Here is an 18,945-nt window from a genome sequence, read left to right on the forward strand (position 1 = left end):
TGTAACCAAAATTAAGGCTAAATAGAATTCTTTTCAATTTATTTATATCTGTGACAATTTTATGTCGTATATAATTTTTTTGATTGAAACTAATCTTGTCAGAATGTTTGTATGTCATTTCCCATATAAAATGTATATATAATTCCAATTTATTCGATTCATCATGATCCTGAGATATATCCAGATCCCGGTATTTAAACTTTTGCGATATCTTTTGATTTGACAAAAAAAATCACAAAAACCAAAAAAAATGTACCAGTCACTTCCCCTTTCAATTTTCATAATGTGTAATAATAAACCAATTGATCGTTATTTATAGAAGCGTTCAACCCGGAACGACTTAACGATGAAAAAAAAAGAGAATATCAAAGGGGGCATATATTCCACAATTATAAATTTAGCGTGAAGCAGTAGTGTGCTTGCTGTGATTTGGATGAGAACTTTTTTCGCGAAATTTATTCGAATTTGCTAGGGTTTTTGATTCAAAAAGTGAAGACCCTTTTTTTAGCTCATCAAGTTAGAAAATTGAGGATAATTCTTTCAATTTGCTAGGGTTTTTGATTCCGAGAGATTTTTTTCCGATTTGCTAGGGTTTTTCGCGGAGAAAATTCTATCGATTTGCTAGGGATTTTCGCCTCAAAAAGTGACTTCCAAAAAAAAACGAAAATTTGTCTGATTTGCTGGAGAATTTTTTAGTTTTTTTTGTAAATATTTTGTGTTTCTTATCGGAACTTCTTATATTAAAATGCCATTTTGGGTCGATTTATATGGAAAATCAATCATTTCTCATAAATAGAAAAATATCGATATTTCAATACGCTGAATAGCTTTTATAGTTTTTATATTTAGTCGATGGTGGATCGAACATGTGGCCTAGTTCAGAGGAGAAAACTACCTCAAATCACTTTTATTTGGTTTTATCGTGATCATTCTTTAATAAAGAATCTTTATCTATCAAGCTTATATATTCATGAAAAACGATACAAAACTAATCAATAGAGAATATGTTTAAACTTATAAGAAAATAAAGCGTAAAAAAGGCGTAAAAGTTATGAATAATTCACGAATTCAGTTTTGTCATCGTCACAAAGTGAATTCGTGAGATATTTTCTTATATATTATTTACAGACAAATAGGTAATTTTGTTGATTACATAAAAGAAGCGGAGTTTTACAACGAACTTTGTTTTGAATATGAACTTCGCATTGAATTTTCAAATTTCTTCAAAAGCGACACATTCTAGTGAGAAAATATTCATAGAAAAAACAAATTCACAAAACCCCTATCCCCTTCGGACACTATTGACCGCTATTGACGCACAGATAGATAATTTTATATATTCTTGTCATAAAAAAGAACTACATAGAAACGAGCGTATTCTTGAACACGATTCGTTCTTTTAGTGATAGATATTATAGTACATTTGCAGAACTGTTTAAATTCATTGCTTGTGAAACATTTTATTCAGTTAAACGAAAGCAAAACCAGGCAATAATTTCTACAAACTTCTGTTTGATAATTTAGAACAGACGAGGAACGCCCCCGAGGTTTTGCCAAAATAGAGAGTGAAAAATGAAAGTGTTTCAAGTCTCTTTAATGTTGTGTTTTCTATACCAAAATGGGATTAGTTACAAAATTTTGGGAATATTACCAGTGCCATCCAAATCACACTATTACATAGGACATAGTCTTCTAAAAGGATTGGCGTTAGAAGGTCACGATGTAACTGTGATGAGTCCATTTAAAGAGGAGAAACCAATAAAAAACTATAAAGAAGTTCTTATCGAAAACGTGGTCGAGAATTGGCGCAAAGGTAAAAGCGGTAAAAAATCATAAACAATAATAGCTTACACATTTTCGATTTCATTAGTAATGGCCAAGCACAATTTTTTGGATTGGGGCAATACGTATTTTTGGAATACAGCGTTAAAATACTACGAAATGGGTGTGATTTTAACCAACTGGACGGTGTCAAGTAAAAATGTAAAAGAATTCATAAAAATAAAACAACATTTCGATGTTGTCGTTGCAGAAGTTGGAAGTGTTGAAGCTATAATTGCATTTGGTAATTATAACAATGCTCCGGTGGTTGCCTTATCCACGTTCGGTGCATCGAAAGCAACAACCGATTTGGTTGGAACACCAAATTTCGCTTCCTATGTGCCGTGTGTATCCAAACCATACACCGACCGAATGACATTTTGGCAACGAATGCAAAATTCATTGTGTTACTGGTTTTCGGACTTGGTATATCCACTCTATGTGATGCCAAAGCAACAAAAACTCATGGAAAAACTGTTTCCCGTAGCCAAAAATTGGCCATCTCTCGAAGAAATGAGACGAAACGTATCATTGGTTCTACTGAATACCCATACTACGTTAGGCACACCCCGCCCTTATACCCCAAATATGATTGAAGTCGGAGGCATGCAAATACCAAAAAACATCGAACCGCTACCGCCAAAAATTCAAAAGTTCTTAGACGAAGCAGTCGATGGAGCCATTTTTGTTTCTCTTGGTTCCAATGTGCTTATAACTAAACTGCCCGAACATCAATATAATGCCATCGTAAATGCATTCAAACCATATTCTAATGTTCGAATTTTGATCAAAAGTGATGAGAATGTTATCATTCCATCGCATAAGCAATCCGATGTCCTGGTCGAACCATGGTTCAATCAACAATCCATTTTGGCACATCGAAACTGCAAGCTATTTTTGACTCACGGTGGCCTATTGAGTACAACTGGTAAAACATTAATTCGATTTTATATGAATCGCTTTCTTAAATTTTCATTTTTATAGAGGCCGTTCATTTTGGCAAGCCGGTTGTTGGAATTCCGTTTTTCTTTGATCAACCTTTGAACATGAAATTGGCCGAACAGAAAGGCTTTGGAATCAGTGTTCCAATTGAAACTTTAAATGCAGAAAACATTGCAACAGCTGTTAATAAAGTGCTTAGCGTGCCAAGGTAAAATCACAAAGAGTAAATAATAAGATCTGTTTAGGATCTAATTGAATTTTGACGTTGATTTTCAGTTATGCAGAGAATGCAAAGTTAATATCTGACAGATTCCGCGATCAGCCACGATCTCCGTTAGAAACAGCAATACATTGGGTCAAACATGTGGCTAAAAATAAAGGTGCTCCACATTTGAGAAGTGTTGCGGTCGATTTGCCATTTTATAAATTATACAATTTGGATGTATGGGCATTCATCTTTGGTGTCATTGCTTTCAGTGTATTTTTAATTCGAAAAATTCTAAATTTCGCCTTTTCGTTCATCTTTGACTCAAAGACAAAACAAAAGTCCAAACGAGAATAAGCAAAAAAAAATCCAAAAGAGCACAAATAGAAGAAAATTTGAAGCATATCAACAAAACATTATCGAAATGATAAACAAAAAGTTTGCGAAATAAAAAGTAACAAAGAGTGACAATAATTTATCAAAATAGAGGGTTGTGTTTTTTTATTTTCTTTATTAATTAACTGCCAGATATTTGTCTACGGTAAATATGATCATAAGGTTAGTTTTGTTTTAAAAGAAAGCTATCGACTAAGGTGATATCGAATATCTTAAACAAAAAGTTACTCAAGATTATTGATTTGTTGTGTGTTTTATATATTCAGTTTGGCAATTATTGGAAATTAAATGTAGGTCTCGCCTATCAATTCGATTGAGCTGCTTAAAAATAGACAAACAAAATTCAAACATAATGTTGCTTTTTGGTAGAGTACATATATGCAATTGAGCAAATTTGTTTTCTTTTTTAACTCCAACTATATTAGTAACATCCAAAGTGTTATTTCCTTTTATCGACGATAATTCCAAAAGCATTTGTAGCTGTTTAGAATTGATTAAAGACATTGAAGACATTTAAAAAAAAAAGAGAAAAGGCTTGCATCTTATCGGTATGTTTAAGTTATAAAACTCGATGTGGGTTTGTGTAGTGGTCAAACTTTATTGCTATTGAACTTGATATTTTGTTTGAACATTTGAAGATTGTAAAATTCATCGAAACTACAAAGCAATCGAAAAATATCTCTTCTTGGGTTCATGGAAAAATATGTATTCTTTATTTATTATATTATCGGATATTATTTGAACCTTTTAAATTGGATCGAAATTCCAACGATTTTATTGCACTCAAATCCAATCCCGTCCCTTCATCAATGATTTTTCTATATGTCTAAAGTTAGTTATGTAATTCAGTCGTATCAAGTATCAGTATCGAATCAAGGCTACTTTTTTCCTTCATTTTTTTCTCTAGTTAATTAATTATAACAAATAATCGCCTCGCTTCATCTATCTTAATTTCTTTAAAAATGGTATTTTATTATCTTTAGTCAAATGTCTACGAATATGATTGCTCCAATAAAAAAAAATGTGTCTAAGCATCAGATTGAGGTTTTTGAGAATGTAATAATCAATAAGCTTTTCTTTTCATCTCCGTCTGTCTTTTGCATCTTATGGAACTCTCATTCAATTCACATTAAACCAACAAACGCACAAAATTGCAACATGATTTCTATAAAAAATATTTGACTTTTTTTATCTTAATGCGCTATGCCTTTTCTCTATGTTTTTGTTCAATTTTCGTGGGGGTTTCTATCACGCAATGGTTTTTTTTTTTAAATACAATTTTATATTGGCTTTTCGGTTGAGCATGTGAGTTCTACACATATGCAAAAAAAAAACACTTTAATTTTTCAAAAACTCATTCAAGGTTATAACGCACACTTTTCGGAGGTAAATTAGTAAAAATGGAAGAATTTACTTTTATTTTTATTTTAAATTACAAATAAAAAACGGATCGTATTTACTTGTTCTTGCACAAAGATAACGGTGGATGAGGAAAACATAATCATTTTTTCCTTCATCTACATATACGATGAAAAAAAAATAACAAATAAAAAACAAAGCCTAACGAAACAAATAGATTCGTTGAACGTTATAATTCAATAATTTTTTTCACAAACTATCTCAACAATTCGTCATTAGATAAATTAAACAAAAGCATTTCCAGATATCTTTATATCTTTACAGCAACAAAAAACTGAATTCAAATTTTTGAAAAAAATGCTGTTTATTTTTAGTGGACTTTGATAAAGTTTTGATGCCAAAAATAGCAGCATCACATTTTAAAATCCAAAACGTACAGGAAACAAACTTCCGTCAGTTAAAATACAAATCGCATTAAAATTTTCAGTCAGCGATAAACTTAAAATGTATTTCTGTCTGAATCAGCTGTGAATTTCAAAATGTGAACCCTCGAACTTGTTATCAATTCCCAAAACAATTCACGTCATTTGATGTGGTTTGCAACGGATAAATCAATATCTGTGAATTTCATTTTTGTTCTCGTTCTATTTCAAATCACGTTATGGGTTGTGCGATGCTTTCAGTTATTCTGTGCTTACTTCTTTCTTGCTTGCAAGAAACAGTATAAAATGCCGGCCTGTGCCATAACATCCACGGTGCTCGTTTCAAGTTGATCTTTTTGTTTGGTCGCATTTAAAGCTGGCCGCAATAATGTCGGCCCAAACACCATTGCCAAATTATGCAGTGACATTTTATTCTCATTTTCTTGTTGATGAACTCTGTTTTGGAAGGAACAATAATCGATTAGCAATCGTTGGAAAGACAAAGCGTGTAAATACTTAAAAAAATGCGCTTTTACTCACTTCAACAAATGATCCAAAATGAAATTAATGGTTGATTTACTTTGCGGTGGAATATCGGCAAATATTTTCTGTAATTCATGGCTTAGTTCATTCTCATTGATGTTGCTAAATTTATTGAATGTTTCGATGAGACGCCGATATAGAACATCGGTGAATAGAGTCTCTGGTAATTCACGTAGATATGCTTTAAATATACCGGTCACCGAATGTATGTCCACGTCTTTCAATTGTTGTTCGGCTTCATAATTGTCTGTTTGACAAAAAAAATTAGTTAATATTCTTGAATTGATTTTTCGATTTTATTGGAAAATAAGAACTTACTCGTTTCGAATGCTTTCTTGAGTCTTGCCAAATCACTGGCTGAACCGCTGACACGATAAATACCCACTTCTAGCATTCCACGCCGTTCCACCTCTCGAATGCATGAAGTTATTATGAATGGAATGTCTCGTTTTTCACGTCTATTTAACAAAATTTTAGAATAAAAAGTTAAGAAACATATTAGATTCCCGATTTGTCAAGAAATTCGATTAAACTCAAAAGATCGGAATCGAAACATAAACTAACTTTAATAATTGCTGAAATTTGACGCCAAATATTGGTCCTGCTTTTGTATTTGGCACACGACACGATTGAAGCTCTTCATTTGCAAATCGGATGATGATATTCAATGTAATCGCATCGGTTAGTTTTAATGATTTGGCATTTGGCGCATCTTCGAGCCATTTTCGACTTAACTAAAGTGATAACGAGATAAAACAAAAACAAATCCAAAATCAAATATTCAACAATAGACGAAATAAGTATTATAATACCTTTAATACATGTTCGGCCTTGAGCATTGGTCTGGTGTTGCCAGTGTCTTCATATAATAAAAATCGCATATTTTGACATCCTTCAAGTTCAACCAAGAAGTTCTCATTCCATTGTGGATTAACGCAATTTCTTGGTGTTTTTGTGGTGGCCTTATGAAAATAATGTCCATACGAATCAGCTTCAACGCAACAAAACAAATCCGATGGCTTATCGAAACCAGACACCCCGAGAATAGTTAGATGCAAATCGCCAATTAGTAAACTTTCATCTCGGCTATTTCGCATCAAATATGATCCCATTTCGGTTTTGACGAATGTCTGACAGGCGGCAATCCATGCTTGTAAATCTAATAAATTAACTTGTTGTGCAATTAATAAATTGCATGATTCTTGTAAACCGATTATCGAGTCAATCCATTGATTTCGTTCGAATTGTGAGCTCAAGAAAAATGTGGAAATTTTATTGTTTGTCTTATTGCCCAATCGAAAAACTAAATTCGGTGATGCCAACACCAGCTGCGCTTCAATATCATGTAATTTCTTTCGACATTTATCAATCGAACGTGAACTATAAAGTTTATGCTTTTTATCATCACGTTCTTCGGCTAAAATTAAATCGCGTACGGCCGATGCTTGCGTTTTCAACGATAATAAATTCGATGGATTGTTCTCCTTGGCATCAATGCCCAGCGGATTTGTTATGGTCGATGCGCTTGGGCTACGCAATACAAAATCATCACTTGGAATGAAAATATCTTTGACACTTATGAACCATTTCAATTCAAATTCAAAACGATCACGACCGCTTGCTTTATACTTTGCACACGCAATCACATCGTTGAACAGGAATAAATGACGCAACTTTCGATGACCATCTACCAATTCAACGATAAATGAATTCCTTACTAAGCGTCTCAATGCTTTGTCTTCACTCTGAAATTTCGGAAAAAGACATATGTGGTAAACGCAAAATCGGAATGAAATCAATAATAAAGTATCACTTACGGATAGTAGTTCGGTTTGAACGACATTGAATTCCGACAATAATTTGTGAGTGGTTTTTTGTGATTGAATCAATGGTTTGTAATCGGCATGTGTTGATGGTGTTTCGTCAATTAAATCTTGCAGAACCAATGCATTTTTCTGTAGTCGTGCAACCGGCTTATGCAGTAGATCTTCCAGCGTGAGCAATTGTTCATTTTTTGAATTTAACACGATTTTCGATACAATCTCTTTGAACTGATTGTTATTTTCGCCACATTTCTTAACCGTATCAATGGCTTGACCATAATTATGCAAAAATGCACCGTAAATATGAATGTGTTTGGCAAGCTCTTCAAATGCATCACCAATGTGAATATCGCGACTCTCCATTGCAATTTTATTTTTCAGTGATGTTAAAAACTCTGTATGCACTACATGCAATTCTTCCACTTTGAAAAACATTGTTTGCAACTCATTTCTACTTATGACCGGACGTGATGTGGTTAACGTCGCTGCCATTGCCTTCATATACTGAAAATTTGAGAAGAATTATTGAATTGAATATTTTTTCCCGTTCGAGATGAGTCCCATCACTCATGAGGATGACTTTACAATACTTACATGTAACATTTTGGTTAAACATTCCACATAAAATGTTTCACTCGTAATAATGCTGCTGATTATGTTTCGAATTTGAACATTTCGATGGTTATCAGCGTGCTGTGAATGCAAATAAAACATATTTTTAAATTGAATTCGACCAAGTTGCTGTTGAAAATACTTACCGCAACGGCTTTAATTTGTGAGGGCAATACATTTTTGGTATCATCAATGGTGGAACGTGGCGGTGGTGATGAGGTGCCTGCATCAAGGTCATCATCACTTTCATTCGAGCTATCCCGTAGCTTTCGATTTTGCCTACTAAAAATAGATAAAAATGTTCAAAATGAACATACATCGCGCATAAGCAAACAAAAAAGCAGCAAATCAAATATACTTACGACAAAAAGTAGTCAATATTTATGTAATTTGATACACGTTCACCAACTTGACCACTTTCAACACTCATTTGGCTCTCTAATACTTTTGGTAATGAACTGGTTCTCAAATCACTGTCATCCACTTCGACCTCATCGTCAGTCTCTTCGATCGGAACCGTATCGTAATACGGTTCGGTGTCAATTTGTCCGCCGCCACTATTATTGTGATCGATTGCATTGTACGAACTGTTTGCACTGGTATTGTTCGCATTCGATGCAACGGCTTTTAGTCCATCCGAACTCAACGATGATATTGATTCGTAGCTTTTTATCTGAAAAATCATGGATTAAACGTATTAAATTCTCCGGCAAATATTTGTTATGCGACAGTTTTTACGTACCCGTTCTGATATTGGAAATGATTCAACGTGTAATGTTTCTTCGTTATTTGTACTATTGATAAGACTTTCAGAGCTGCTATTTTGTCCGGATTTTGTGATGTTACCGTGCTGTGTATACTTGAGCAAAACGGATGACAATTTTTCATCGTTATGTTTGTGTCGAAGAAATTCCGATGGTTTAACATTTGAATCGGATGTGGTTTGACTGTTGTTATTGCTTGGCGAATGGCCAAATGTTGTCATCGAAGGTGATGGTGGTGTTTCGATGATGGTAGCAGTTGTTGGTGCTTCTGGCACTGGGCCACGACGTGCAACTTTTGGCGGTGGTCTGAAATCAAAACCGGATCTCATTAAATTTTGCTGAAACCAGATTGAACAACGTTTTATGTAATTGGGTCTTCCTTACCTTGGTGGAACTCTTCGCCTAATTTCTACCGTTTGCACGGGTGATGCATTATTCTCTTCGGGTTTTTCGGCAGCCACTGACTCCTCTTTGGATTCCTGTTGTTGTTGTGGTTGTTGTGGTGGCAACGTTGGTGCTGGTGTTGTTGGTTCTGGTTTGAATTCAGCACTATCGGTCGCCGCAATCGAAATCGATGTGGATGTTTGTGATGTAGCAATGGATGATGGCGATGGATCCTTCACTTCAATCACTGTCACAAAACTGGTCGGTGTTTCCGAACGTGTGGGTGACACAATTTTCGATTCATCTCCAATGCCCTTCAATTGATTATTTCGCAAATGTGATGTCAATTCATCGATGCATTGATGATGATGTAGTGTGCCTTGTTCACGGCTTTGATTCAATTTTTCCACTTTACTCCGTATAGCTGCCATTGAGTTTAAAAATTCATTCGAGTCTGTGTCAGTGGTCAGTTTGTCACCAGTAGCACTGCCGTTCTATATAAAATTTCGACGCGAAAAGAACAAAACAACGAAAATATTAATAATTCTGTTCCTCAATTTAAATTAATATCAGAAAAAATCATTCGGTCATAAATTCTCGTTCTGCGTGAGTGTACCTACGTACGTACGTATTTGAAAGTGCCTCAGTTAGAATTATAAATATGGGATAGCGCGAATAGAAAAACATATACATAAGGGAAACACAAATAAATAGATAAAGTGAAGTGCAAATATGAGTCACAGCATGTATGAGTCTCATGTGATAATTTTTAGGTGTAAATAAATTTGATTGTATTGTTGTGTTGTTGTGTTGTTGTGTTAACATATAACAGGAAACTTAACGAAATAAATAACCAACGGGAATAAAAACAATGCAAATATAAAGCACGATGTGTAGGGTAAAGTCGTGGCTATTTGATTTTGGTACAACGATTTCTACGAAAATATTTTCGATGATAATATACAAAAAAATAAACATCGTATCGGCGAGACAGAGATACACACAGACACACACACATACTTGCAATCATTTAAAAATGTGAATGCATATATATGCAAAGCAACAGAGATATTTTTGTTCTTTCAATATTGATAAGTGACGATTTGATGTACGATATGCATGTGTATATATTTATTGACAAAGCAAGTTTGAAAAAGCGCGTGGGGCTTAGTTGCAATAAATAAAAATGCCCACCAAACGAAATCTATGACAAATTAGTACCAATTAAATGCTGAATAATTCATAACCCGAATGGCCTGAGCGAAATTCACAGAAACAGAGCAAAAAGTTCATAATATTCAGTCATTCACAACAGTTAAGGTATGTAGTACATGAATTTGTGTGGCGTGTGGTGTGTGTATACCGTTCCATTTTAAAGCGCTGTGATATATGGAGAGTAACAGAATATGAGATACGGTTTGTGGGCAACAACGCAGCGAGAACGATATATATAACTTAATGCTTCATAATGAATATTTCATGCATGCTACACATACCCCGTTAATCGATGCTGATGTGTGTTCATCAGTTGTTGCACTGCCTATGTCATCACATTTTTCCGTTTGTTTATCGATTGATTGTTCGGCGCTGGCGACCGATGTTGCGTCTTGTTCATTGCCGTCATTGTCTGACACATGAAATGGAACCGATAGATCACCACCTGCTTTGCGAAAGTCCTCAACATCGCTGAGCAAACGTTCCAAATACTCAACATAGAGCATCTCTTGTTCGAGCTCCTTGCTCAAATCATCCACTTTTTGTTTGTGTCGTTCTAAACTAACGCGGACATCTGCTTCCCATTCGCTGGACAATGAATTTTCCGGAAATCGTTTCATCCACATTCGACGAAAATCCGCAAAAACACTCATTTTTTCGATTGATTTAGTTGATTTTGGCACACACGAATTTTGGCTAGGAGCTATTTTACTCTTGTAACACGGTCAATCACCGTAATTTTTGTTTCTAATTACAATATTTTCGTGCTTTTCTCTTTGAAGCGTTCTTTGTAATTAAAAATCGTAATTCAACATTGATTATTCGAGCGCATGCACCAGTGCAAAGGCGCAATCATCAGAGTACATTGAACGAATGAAAAAAATGCAAAATCGTAACAATATTATTATTACTAGCTTTTACACTCTTGCGATACACACGATATAACATAACAAAAACAACAATTTTTTTTATTGTTGTATGCCCGAAAACATTTCCGCAAACATACCATATGCAGTACTTGTTTTTTTTCTTCTTTTTTTTCACTTCCAAGTTGTATTGCTGTTGATATCGTTGCGTTTTCGCAGCAGCAACAACAGCATACACAAGACACGCAATTTTACACACGTACACACTCACACCTGCCACTATATGCTTGTCGATTTTTAGTAAATTGTACACAAACTAAAACGATTTTCTCACTTTTCACGTCTCGCGTACTTTTATTATATCACCAGCGAAGAAACATTTGTTTGTCCAAAATTTTGTTACATTTTTACGATGTTTTCTTTTTTATTGATTGAACTGAGATGTGATGAACATAACAAAATGCAAACAAATTTGATCTGTATAACCAAACTGCAAACAATCTGAAGCCAGAGGCTTGCTGTGTGTGTGGCTTCTCCTCTCCTCTTGTGCACTCACAGATTCATCTCAATCAAACAGATGACAAATACACCAGATAAACAAATACTTATTTCATTTCTTTGTATCTCTCTTTTTTTAAACAGAAGAAAAAAAACACACTGATAGCAATAAATAATTAAATTAAACTTAATTTGCAAAATGCATCGAATTTTCAATTGTTTTGTCTTATTTTCTCTGTGTGTGTATGCTCTTTTACTCTCTCTCTCTCTTGTCTAGTTCTTGTTTCGCCCAAATGTTCGATGCTGCTCTGTTTCTGCCAACACTTGACACTACGATAAAATTCTATGCTTCATTTTTCATTTGTATCTCAAGAGTATATATATTGATGATTTACACTGTATACAGTCTTTTGCCGTGCTTTCTGTACCTTGTGCAAGCATCGACTGTCAATTTTAAGGCGTATTGTGTGCACACTCATTCACATCTTTTGCTCTTTCTCTGTCTCACTCCGTGTGCGTCAATGTATGTGTGCATGTATTGTGGTGATTGTCTACTTTGTATGCAAGGTGCGCGTTCAGACAATCGGCAAAACTGAGGTTTTCTTTTCTTTCAAATACTCACACGTCTTCACACACTTACCATAGTAGAATATTTGACCGTATCGTGTGACATTATCACAAAAATAAATTTATTGCCGAGAACTCACATTGATATTCTGATTTTAATTTTGTAATCGGGCCAATCGCTTGTTTTTTGCCTATGTGAAAGTTCCTCAAGACAATCACAACACTATTGGAACCATTTACAAAGACGTTCTATGCAGATGGGCGCGGAACATACCCTAAAAAGATTGTTTATTTATTTCTGTGCAAATATCTGTTTCTTTGAATCACCATGCACTGAATGCAAGATAGTACCAGTACCAGTACCGTTGAGATCGTTTTTTTCTCACATTTGAATAAAACTTTTTTCTTTAAAATTTTCAGTCGCTTTATTTATTTGAATTTTTTTTTTGTAAAAGAAACTTTACTTCGCGTAGAGTGACGGTTGATCGATTTTTCATGCAAAATTTTATACGTGCAACTAATTTATCCTGTATTAACGTGATTTTTGTGATGCAAAGCTCAAAAATGCTTGCCTTCATCTGACCTTTTTCCATTTTGAGTGTCTGGCTGGAGTCGTTTAATAAGGCGCAATCGCTCTTCAATCTCACTTTTAATCATTGGTCTATGTATATGACCTTCACCCAGTTTCTCCATTTCCTCTAACCAATCCATCCTCTCTTGTATCTCATGTAATACTGTAACAACGAAAAAGAGAGAGAGAGAGAGAGAGAGAGAGAGAGAAAATATACAAGGACAAAATTCAATTGAGTAAACTAGTTCATGACGGATGCAAGTTTTTTTCATATTACATTCATCCACCGGATCGATGTCGTCATCGTTTGATTGAGTTGATGCAGCCCGTACATTTTGGACATTTTCAATGGAAAAATCATGCTTTAGTCCGCTCATCTCTTCTTGCAATCGCACTTTCTTCAATTCGGATGGTTCGAAACTTTTTGGAGTGAATCTTAAGAGACGAAAATTGGAAACGTTATTGAATTCAAATAAAGAATGAAAAGATACTGAATTGTAAAAAATGCATACTTAGCACGATCGTAGCCACCACTTGCTTTTATCACATCTAATGTACGACGCCTGGCATTTTTTGCACGCATCGCATCGAGACCGGGGAAACGATCGACGATTGGTTTTCGTTTGGACGTCGATTTTGGCAACGATTGACCCGACCGAAGTATATAATTGATTTTATTTCGTTGCAGAATGCTCAATTTTTGCTCTTCCATTAACACTAACGTCATGCAGAGAATGTTCAATAAGAGAATGGTGAATAAATTCATAAGAAGAATGACTTTGCAAGTGTTAAAATCAATCAATACAAATTTTTCAATAGAAGCTTACAATTTAAAAAATCATGCGTCTCTTTGCTGTACTTAACCTTTGGTAAATTGAAAATACCGCCTTTGGCAACACGTGTACTTGGCCAAATCACCTTTTCGTCGTTTGTTTCCATTTCTTTATTTTTACTTGATTTCGAAACGAACAAAAATATTTTTGAAAAGCGAATCGAACAATTTGCTGTCTTTTTATAGTTTAGTCGAAACAAAATTTGTTTACAAATGACAGAAAATATTCACGTTACCTTAGCAATGACAAAAATAGTTGATTTGTTATTTATTCGTTGTCGCAAAACAATTTCTTTTGCAGTGAAATGTTTGTTTTTCGAGCAACCAGCTGTAAAAAGTCAAAATTAAGTCGATAAAATGCAATCGTCATGTATGCACCCTGTTGTCAACCACAAAAAGCATGAAAGAAAACGAAACTCAATAATAAACCACACTCTCAACAAATTCACTTGATATTCATTATTTATTTATGAATCATCTGCTTTTAAATACAAATACCAGGTTTGTAAAATGTTTTTAATTTTTCTTATGCGCGAATGTTGAAAAAAGTTTAACCTTGTTTCTGCGCCAATTCACGTGCCTTTGCCTTTTCCAATTTGGCGATACGGGCCATTGATTTGGCACCGAGGAGACCACCACCCCAGTGTTTACGGATTTCGTCAGCACGTTCATTGTAATTGGTCTTGATGGTTTCAACCAATTTTGTCAAGTTTGAGCGGTCAGCAGCATCAACGTTGGCCAATGCAACAGCCGAGCAGGTCTTGCGACGAACTAATGTTCCCAAACGTGCCTTTCCTTTGACGATGCAATATGGGACACCCATTTTGCGGCACAATGCTGGCAAGAACAAAACAACTTCAAGTGGATCGACATCGTGAGCGATGACAACCAATTGAGCTTTCTTTTGTTCGACCAACTTGGTGACGGTGTTGGTACCTGCACGGACAAAGATTGGCTTCTTCTTGGGTGCAGTTTCCTTGCCCTTGGCCTTAAGTTCGGCTTGCTTCTTTAGGCGTTGTTTCTTAGCCAATTTCGATTCTGGCCGGTATTTTTCCAAAAGCTTGAACAATTGAACGGCGGTTTGTTTGTCCAATGTTTGGCTGAATTGGTTGATTGGTGGTGGGATCTTCAATCGCTTTTGCAAGATGATACGTTGACGTTGAACGCGAACATATTTTGGCCAGCGAACGAATCGTGACAAATCACGTTTTGGTTGAATGTTTTGACCTGAAAAAATGAAAACACATACATGATTTTCGATGTTCGCAAACGGCTTTGACGGCGGTTTTGTTGGTTTTCATTTGAAAATGATTGATTTTACTTACCGATTCCGAAATTCTTTGGTCGTTTTTCAAAAAGTGGGTTGACAACCTTCTTTGGTTCAACTTTTTTGACGGCCAAAGGTGCTGGAGCAACCTTTTTGCTTGAACCGACCACCTTCTTCTTCGCGCGTGGCTGGAAAAAATGTCAGCACAAATTATTGTTTATCTCGGTTTAAATACTTAAAGAAACATATAACAATCTATTGATTTCACAAAGTGAACGCAAATTCAGGTTATGCTCAAGTCGATGTGTGTGTGTGTGCGATACACATTTTATGTGACAAAACAACATGGACATTTTTTTTGGTAACAATAATTTTCACATATATAAGTAAAAGTTTTCATTCATTTTTTTTTTTGTGGAACTAAATTCAATGAAAATCACATTTGCAACTCGCACCAAACACTTTAGAGACATACCATAACCATCAAATTGCATTCCACCTATATGCAAACTAATATAGATTTTTAAATTCACGCATTTTTCGAAGAAAATAAAAAAAATTGGAAAAAAATCTTATGTGGAATGATTAAAGTGATATATTCTACCTTCTTAACGACCATTTTTCCGCGATTTACTCGAACGATGAAATTAAAAACTTGAGATTATTCAGATCGCTTCACACAGTGAATCCGATCCAATTCAATGTTTTTAGGAAAAGACTTATGGAAAGCAATGCGAGCCGGAACTATAGCGATTGTCAAAAAACGCACGTCGTCGAACGACATTCGGACATGCGTGAAGTTGGTTTTCGGAACAATGTAGGGGTTATCGCTGTTTGAAAAGCCTTTCTACTCCAAAGCAGTATAGACACAGAGGATTTGGATGGATGGAGCATTTTAGAATTAAAAGAAAACTTTTCAATTTTCAGGTACATTTTTTATTCACTTTTTGATAAAAAAAATTATCAAACATTTTTTGCGAAAATCAAAGAAACAGTTTAAGTTTAATTCAAAAATAGTATTGCCACTGCGTAAATTCATCCGCTTACCATGTAATATATTGTAAATAGAAAGTGTCAATCCGATTTACAAATGGCGTATGATTTGTGCAAGGTGCATTTGTGCCAATCGAATCTGTTCAAGTGCAATAAGTAAATTGAATAAAAATAAAAATTGCAGCTAAAATTCTGTGCCAAACAAATTCCTAATATAAAAATACACAAATTAAAAGGGCATTGAGTATTGAGTGTATGCTACTTAACAGCGAATTTTGATATCAAATACTCATTTCAATCCATACAAGTGTAAATATGATACTTTAACTCCGAACAAAACAAAGATATAAATATGAAGGAAAACAGTGAAAGATGAGAAGTGCATTTTATTAGCAACAGGTTGGTTTTATTCGATGGCTATATTTTTCAAACCATTTCGATTCATTTAAAGTTTCAATGCAAAATTTAACATTTTCATGTTTTGAAATATTCGTGATGTTTGTCTTTGTTGTCGTGCCATTTAAATAAAAGGGGAATAAAGACAATAAATCACATCCAAGCATCTTTGACATTTAAATAAATTCATTGACCTTTGTATTTCTTTTTCTTTCACGTTTCAATTGGCTTCTGTGTATTTTCATCGTATGCAAATAGATGTGCAACATTTTTCGTTTTCGAGCAATAAACAATCGAACAGATTCTATATGGCGCATATAAGTTGATTTTTTTCGACGAAAAAACAAAAACAAAACCAATATTAGTGTAATTTTGCTGGCTAAAAAAATGGGACATGCAGTTGTTGTTTGGGAATATGAATCGTGTCATCGCAACAATGCCAATTGGTTACCGTACACGCCAGCGGTTTCACAATTGCTTGAACGTGCCTTTGCAAAAAAATTAACGAGAGTATTACTTGGGGACGCTGACCCAAGTTTAGATCAGTACATTGTCAATATACGGACAATGGTGCAATGTAGTGAATTGGAAGAAAGTTCCGGTAATTTTTCAAATGACATCATGATCAACTGAATTCACGATTTGCTAAACCGATTCCATTTTTTTTTTGTTTTAGATTTTCCATTGATCAGAGTACGTCGAAAAATGTACAAGCCAACAAAAACAACGGCTGGCAAAGGCATCAAATGGGAATGGCTGAGTCTTACCACTTCCGAATGGAATTTGTACAATATGGACGTGCAAAATATTCTTGAAGATGTTTGGACAAAGGTAAGATTGATTTTGCTCTTAATTGTTTTTCTTGGTGAAAAATTTAATTTCTTTTTCTTCATGATTATCTGCAGGGCATTCAAATGTATGACTTTATGAGCACTTCGCTGAATCTGCCATTCCGCGTAAATCTTAGCAATTTAACAGAAATTCGCCATACAAACGGTGCTATCAAGCGAATACGACGTGTGCAACAAGCCCCATATCCATTGATTAAAGTGAATTCCGATGTAGAATTATTTGGTGTCTTAGACACGGTAGAACGTTCAACAAATCTTAATGTGCCAGTCGCAAATGCGTCAAATCCAAAACCATTACCGCCACCAGCGGTACCAACAAAATCGAAAAAACTTTTTCCGAATTTAGTTAAATCATCAAAAAATCATCAATCATCCGCTACAAATGATGGCCATCCATCGAATATTGCAGCAAATAACACCAGTTCATCGTCGAGCAGTTCAAGTTCGTCCAAATTAGCACGACAAATATTCAATAATTTGAATATATTTAGTAATAAGCAGCACAGTCAAACTGAACAATCGCAAAGTAGTCCAAATTTGACACAGTCAAAACAACAATCGAGCATAAATCAATTCAAACCGGAGCCGGTATCCAGTTTACGTCGAACCATTGAGAATGGCCATCATAACCATCATCGCCGTCTCAGTAGCAAAAGTAATAGTTCAACCGCTTCAACACAAAATCTAATTGCTACGCGACGCTCGTATCGTTCACAAGACGATGATATATATTTGGAAACGGACGGTGACAGTAGCTGTTATAGTACAAACACTTCGGCCGGTGGAATGCTCAATACGTATGGCATTCGACGACCCAGTGTCGATACCATTTCAACATATTTAAGCCATGAGAGTAATGAACGTTTACATTACGGCACGACGGAAACTACATACAGCGGAGACGATGATGTTTTCTTGCCATCGCACAAAATTAACGGATCAATTGTTGGTGTTGATGCAGACAGCGATATGATTAGTCGATTTGTGAATGTTGTTCATCCCGAATGGCCAAAGTGTAGACCATGCGTTATTTGTCTTGAAGAGTTGAAGCACAATCCAAATAATCCAGCCGTATCGTTGATTCGTTGCGAACATTTAATGCATTTAAATTGTTTGAATCATTTGATAATCACACAAAGCGAACAACAGCATAAACAACAACCCGAAAGTAATCGCCGAAATTCACCATTGTACATTGAATGTCCGGTGTGTGGCATAGTATATGGTGAAAAGTATGGAAATCAACCACAAGGGACGATGACGTGGTCCATTATACCGAAACAAGTAGCCGGGCATGAGGGACAGAATACCATTCAAATTGTTTACAAGTGAGTGTAGTTCGAAAAAATCGATCGATTTTTTTTTAGTCAAACATTTACTTACAATTCAATGATTTTTTCAGCATTGCATCTGGAGTTCAGACGGAACAACACCCACATCCAGGCCGTTCATACTTTGCAGTCGGATTTCCACGAACTACTTATATCCCAGATTGTCCACTCGGACGTAAGGTATGCCATTTCTTATTGGACAAAACTTATTCAAGCGAAAAAGATGTCTCAATACCTCTAAATTTGATTAAAGTTATTACCTTTAATTGATTTTAAATATTTCTGTT

At 35.0% G+C, this 18,945-nt stretch overlaps 6 protein-coding genes across 6 annotated transcripts in view; 2 read left to right on the forward strand and 4 right to left on the reverse strand.

Moving 5' to 3' along the window:
* The first annotated feature begins 1,347 nt into the window (after positions 1–1,347).
* On the forward strand, positions 1,348–3,365 carry LOC116342168 (UDP-glucuronosyltransferase 2C1-like). Its single transcript, XM_031769669.1, has 4 exons — positions 1,348–1,813; positions 1,871–2,749; positions 2,806–2,971; positions 3,040–3,365. Exons 1-4 carry the CDS (start codon positions 1,573–1,575, stop codon positions 3,323–3,325), a joined length of 1,572 nt encoding a protein of 523 aa, XP_031625529.1. The 5' UTR covers positions 1,348–1,572; the 3' UTR covers positions 3,326–3,365.
* Positions 3,366–4,741: 1,376 nt separating this feature from the next.
* LOC116342167 (active breakpoint cluster region-related protein) lies at positions 4,742–11,359 on the reverse strand. The gene is made up of 12 exons (XM_031769668.1): positions 10,768–11,359; positions 9,272–9,765; positions 8,866–9,193; positions 8,486–8,796; positions 8,270–8,405; positions 8,106–8,204; positions 7,506–8,015; positions 6,501–7,433; positions 6,253–6,422; positions 6,007–6,146; positions 5,686–5,935; positions 4,742–5,601 (listed from the first exon to the last, which is right to left on the reverse strand). The coding sequence occupies exons 1-12, from the start codon at positions 11,137–11,139 to the stop codon at positions 5,418–5,420; spliced, it is 3,927 nt and encodes a 1,308-aa protein (XP_031625528.1). The 5' UTR covers positions 11,140–11,359; the 3' UTR covers positions 4,742–5,417.
* Positions 11,360–12,427: 1,068 nt separating this feature from the next.
* On the reverse strand, positions 12,428–14,139 carry LOC116342170 (UPF0193 protein EVG1 homolog). The gene is made up of 5 exons (XM_031769671.1): positions 14,057–14,139; positions 13,816–13,940; positions 13,501–13,705; positions 13,266–13,423; positions 12,428–13,151 (listed from the first exon to the last, which is right to left on the reverse strand). Exons 2-5 carry the CDS (start codon positions 13,925–13,927, stop codon positions 12,976–12,978), a joined length of 651 nt encoding a protein of 216 aa, XP_031625531.1. The 5' UTR covers positions 13,928–13,940; positions 14,057–14,139; the 3' UTR covers positions 12,428–12,975.
* A 125-nt stretch (positions 14,140–14,264) lies between these two features.
* On the reverse strand, positions 14,265–15,824 carry LOC116342169 (60S ribosomal protein L7a). The gene is made up of 3 exons (XM_031769670.1): positions 15,692–15,824; positions 15,146–15,275; positions 14,265–15,047 (listed from the first exon to the last, which is right to left on the reverse strand). Exons 1-3 carry the CDS (start codon positions 15,704–15,706, stop codon positions 14,371–14,373), a joined length of 822 nt encoding a protein of 273 aa, XP_031625530.1. The 5' UTR covers positions 15,707–15,824; the 3' UTR covers positions 14,265–14,370.
* Positions 15,825–16,169: 345 nt separating this feature from the next.
* Positions 16,170–18,886, forward strand: LOC116342205 (protein deltex; the record flags this gene model as incomplete). The annotated part of the gene is made up of 5 exons (XM_031769725.1): positions 16,170–16,479; positions 16,735–17,077; positions 17,153–17,307; positions 17,382–18,655; positions 18,730–18,886. Coding segments are annotated over exons 2-5 (1,800 nt in total), but the record flags the coding sequence as incomplete, so codon positions are not given.
* Positions 18,887–18,895: 9 nt separating this feature from the next.
* The window catches only part of LOC116342206, a 7,755-nt gene continuing 7,705 nt past the window's right edge, over positions 18,896–18,945 (reverse strand). The window contains exon 6 of the mRNA XM_031769726.1: positions 18,896–18,918. Coding sequence (XP_031625586.1) covers positions 18,896–18,918 — 23 coding nt within the window. The remainder of the gene's footprint in view (positions 18,919–18,945) is intronic.

Source organism: Contarinia nasturtii, unplaced genomic scaffold, assembly GCF_009176525.2.
Source record: "Contarinia nasturtii isolate CC-2019 unplaced genomic scaffold, AAFC_CNas_1.1 Cnas_scaffold_810, whole genome shotgun sequence".
NCBI classification, from domain to species: Eukaryota; Metazoa; Arthropoda; class Insecta; order Diptera; family Cecidomyiidae; genus Contarinia; species Contarinia nasturtii.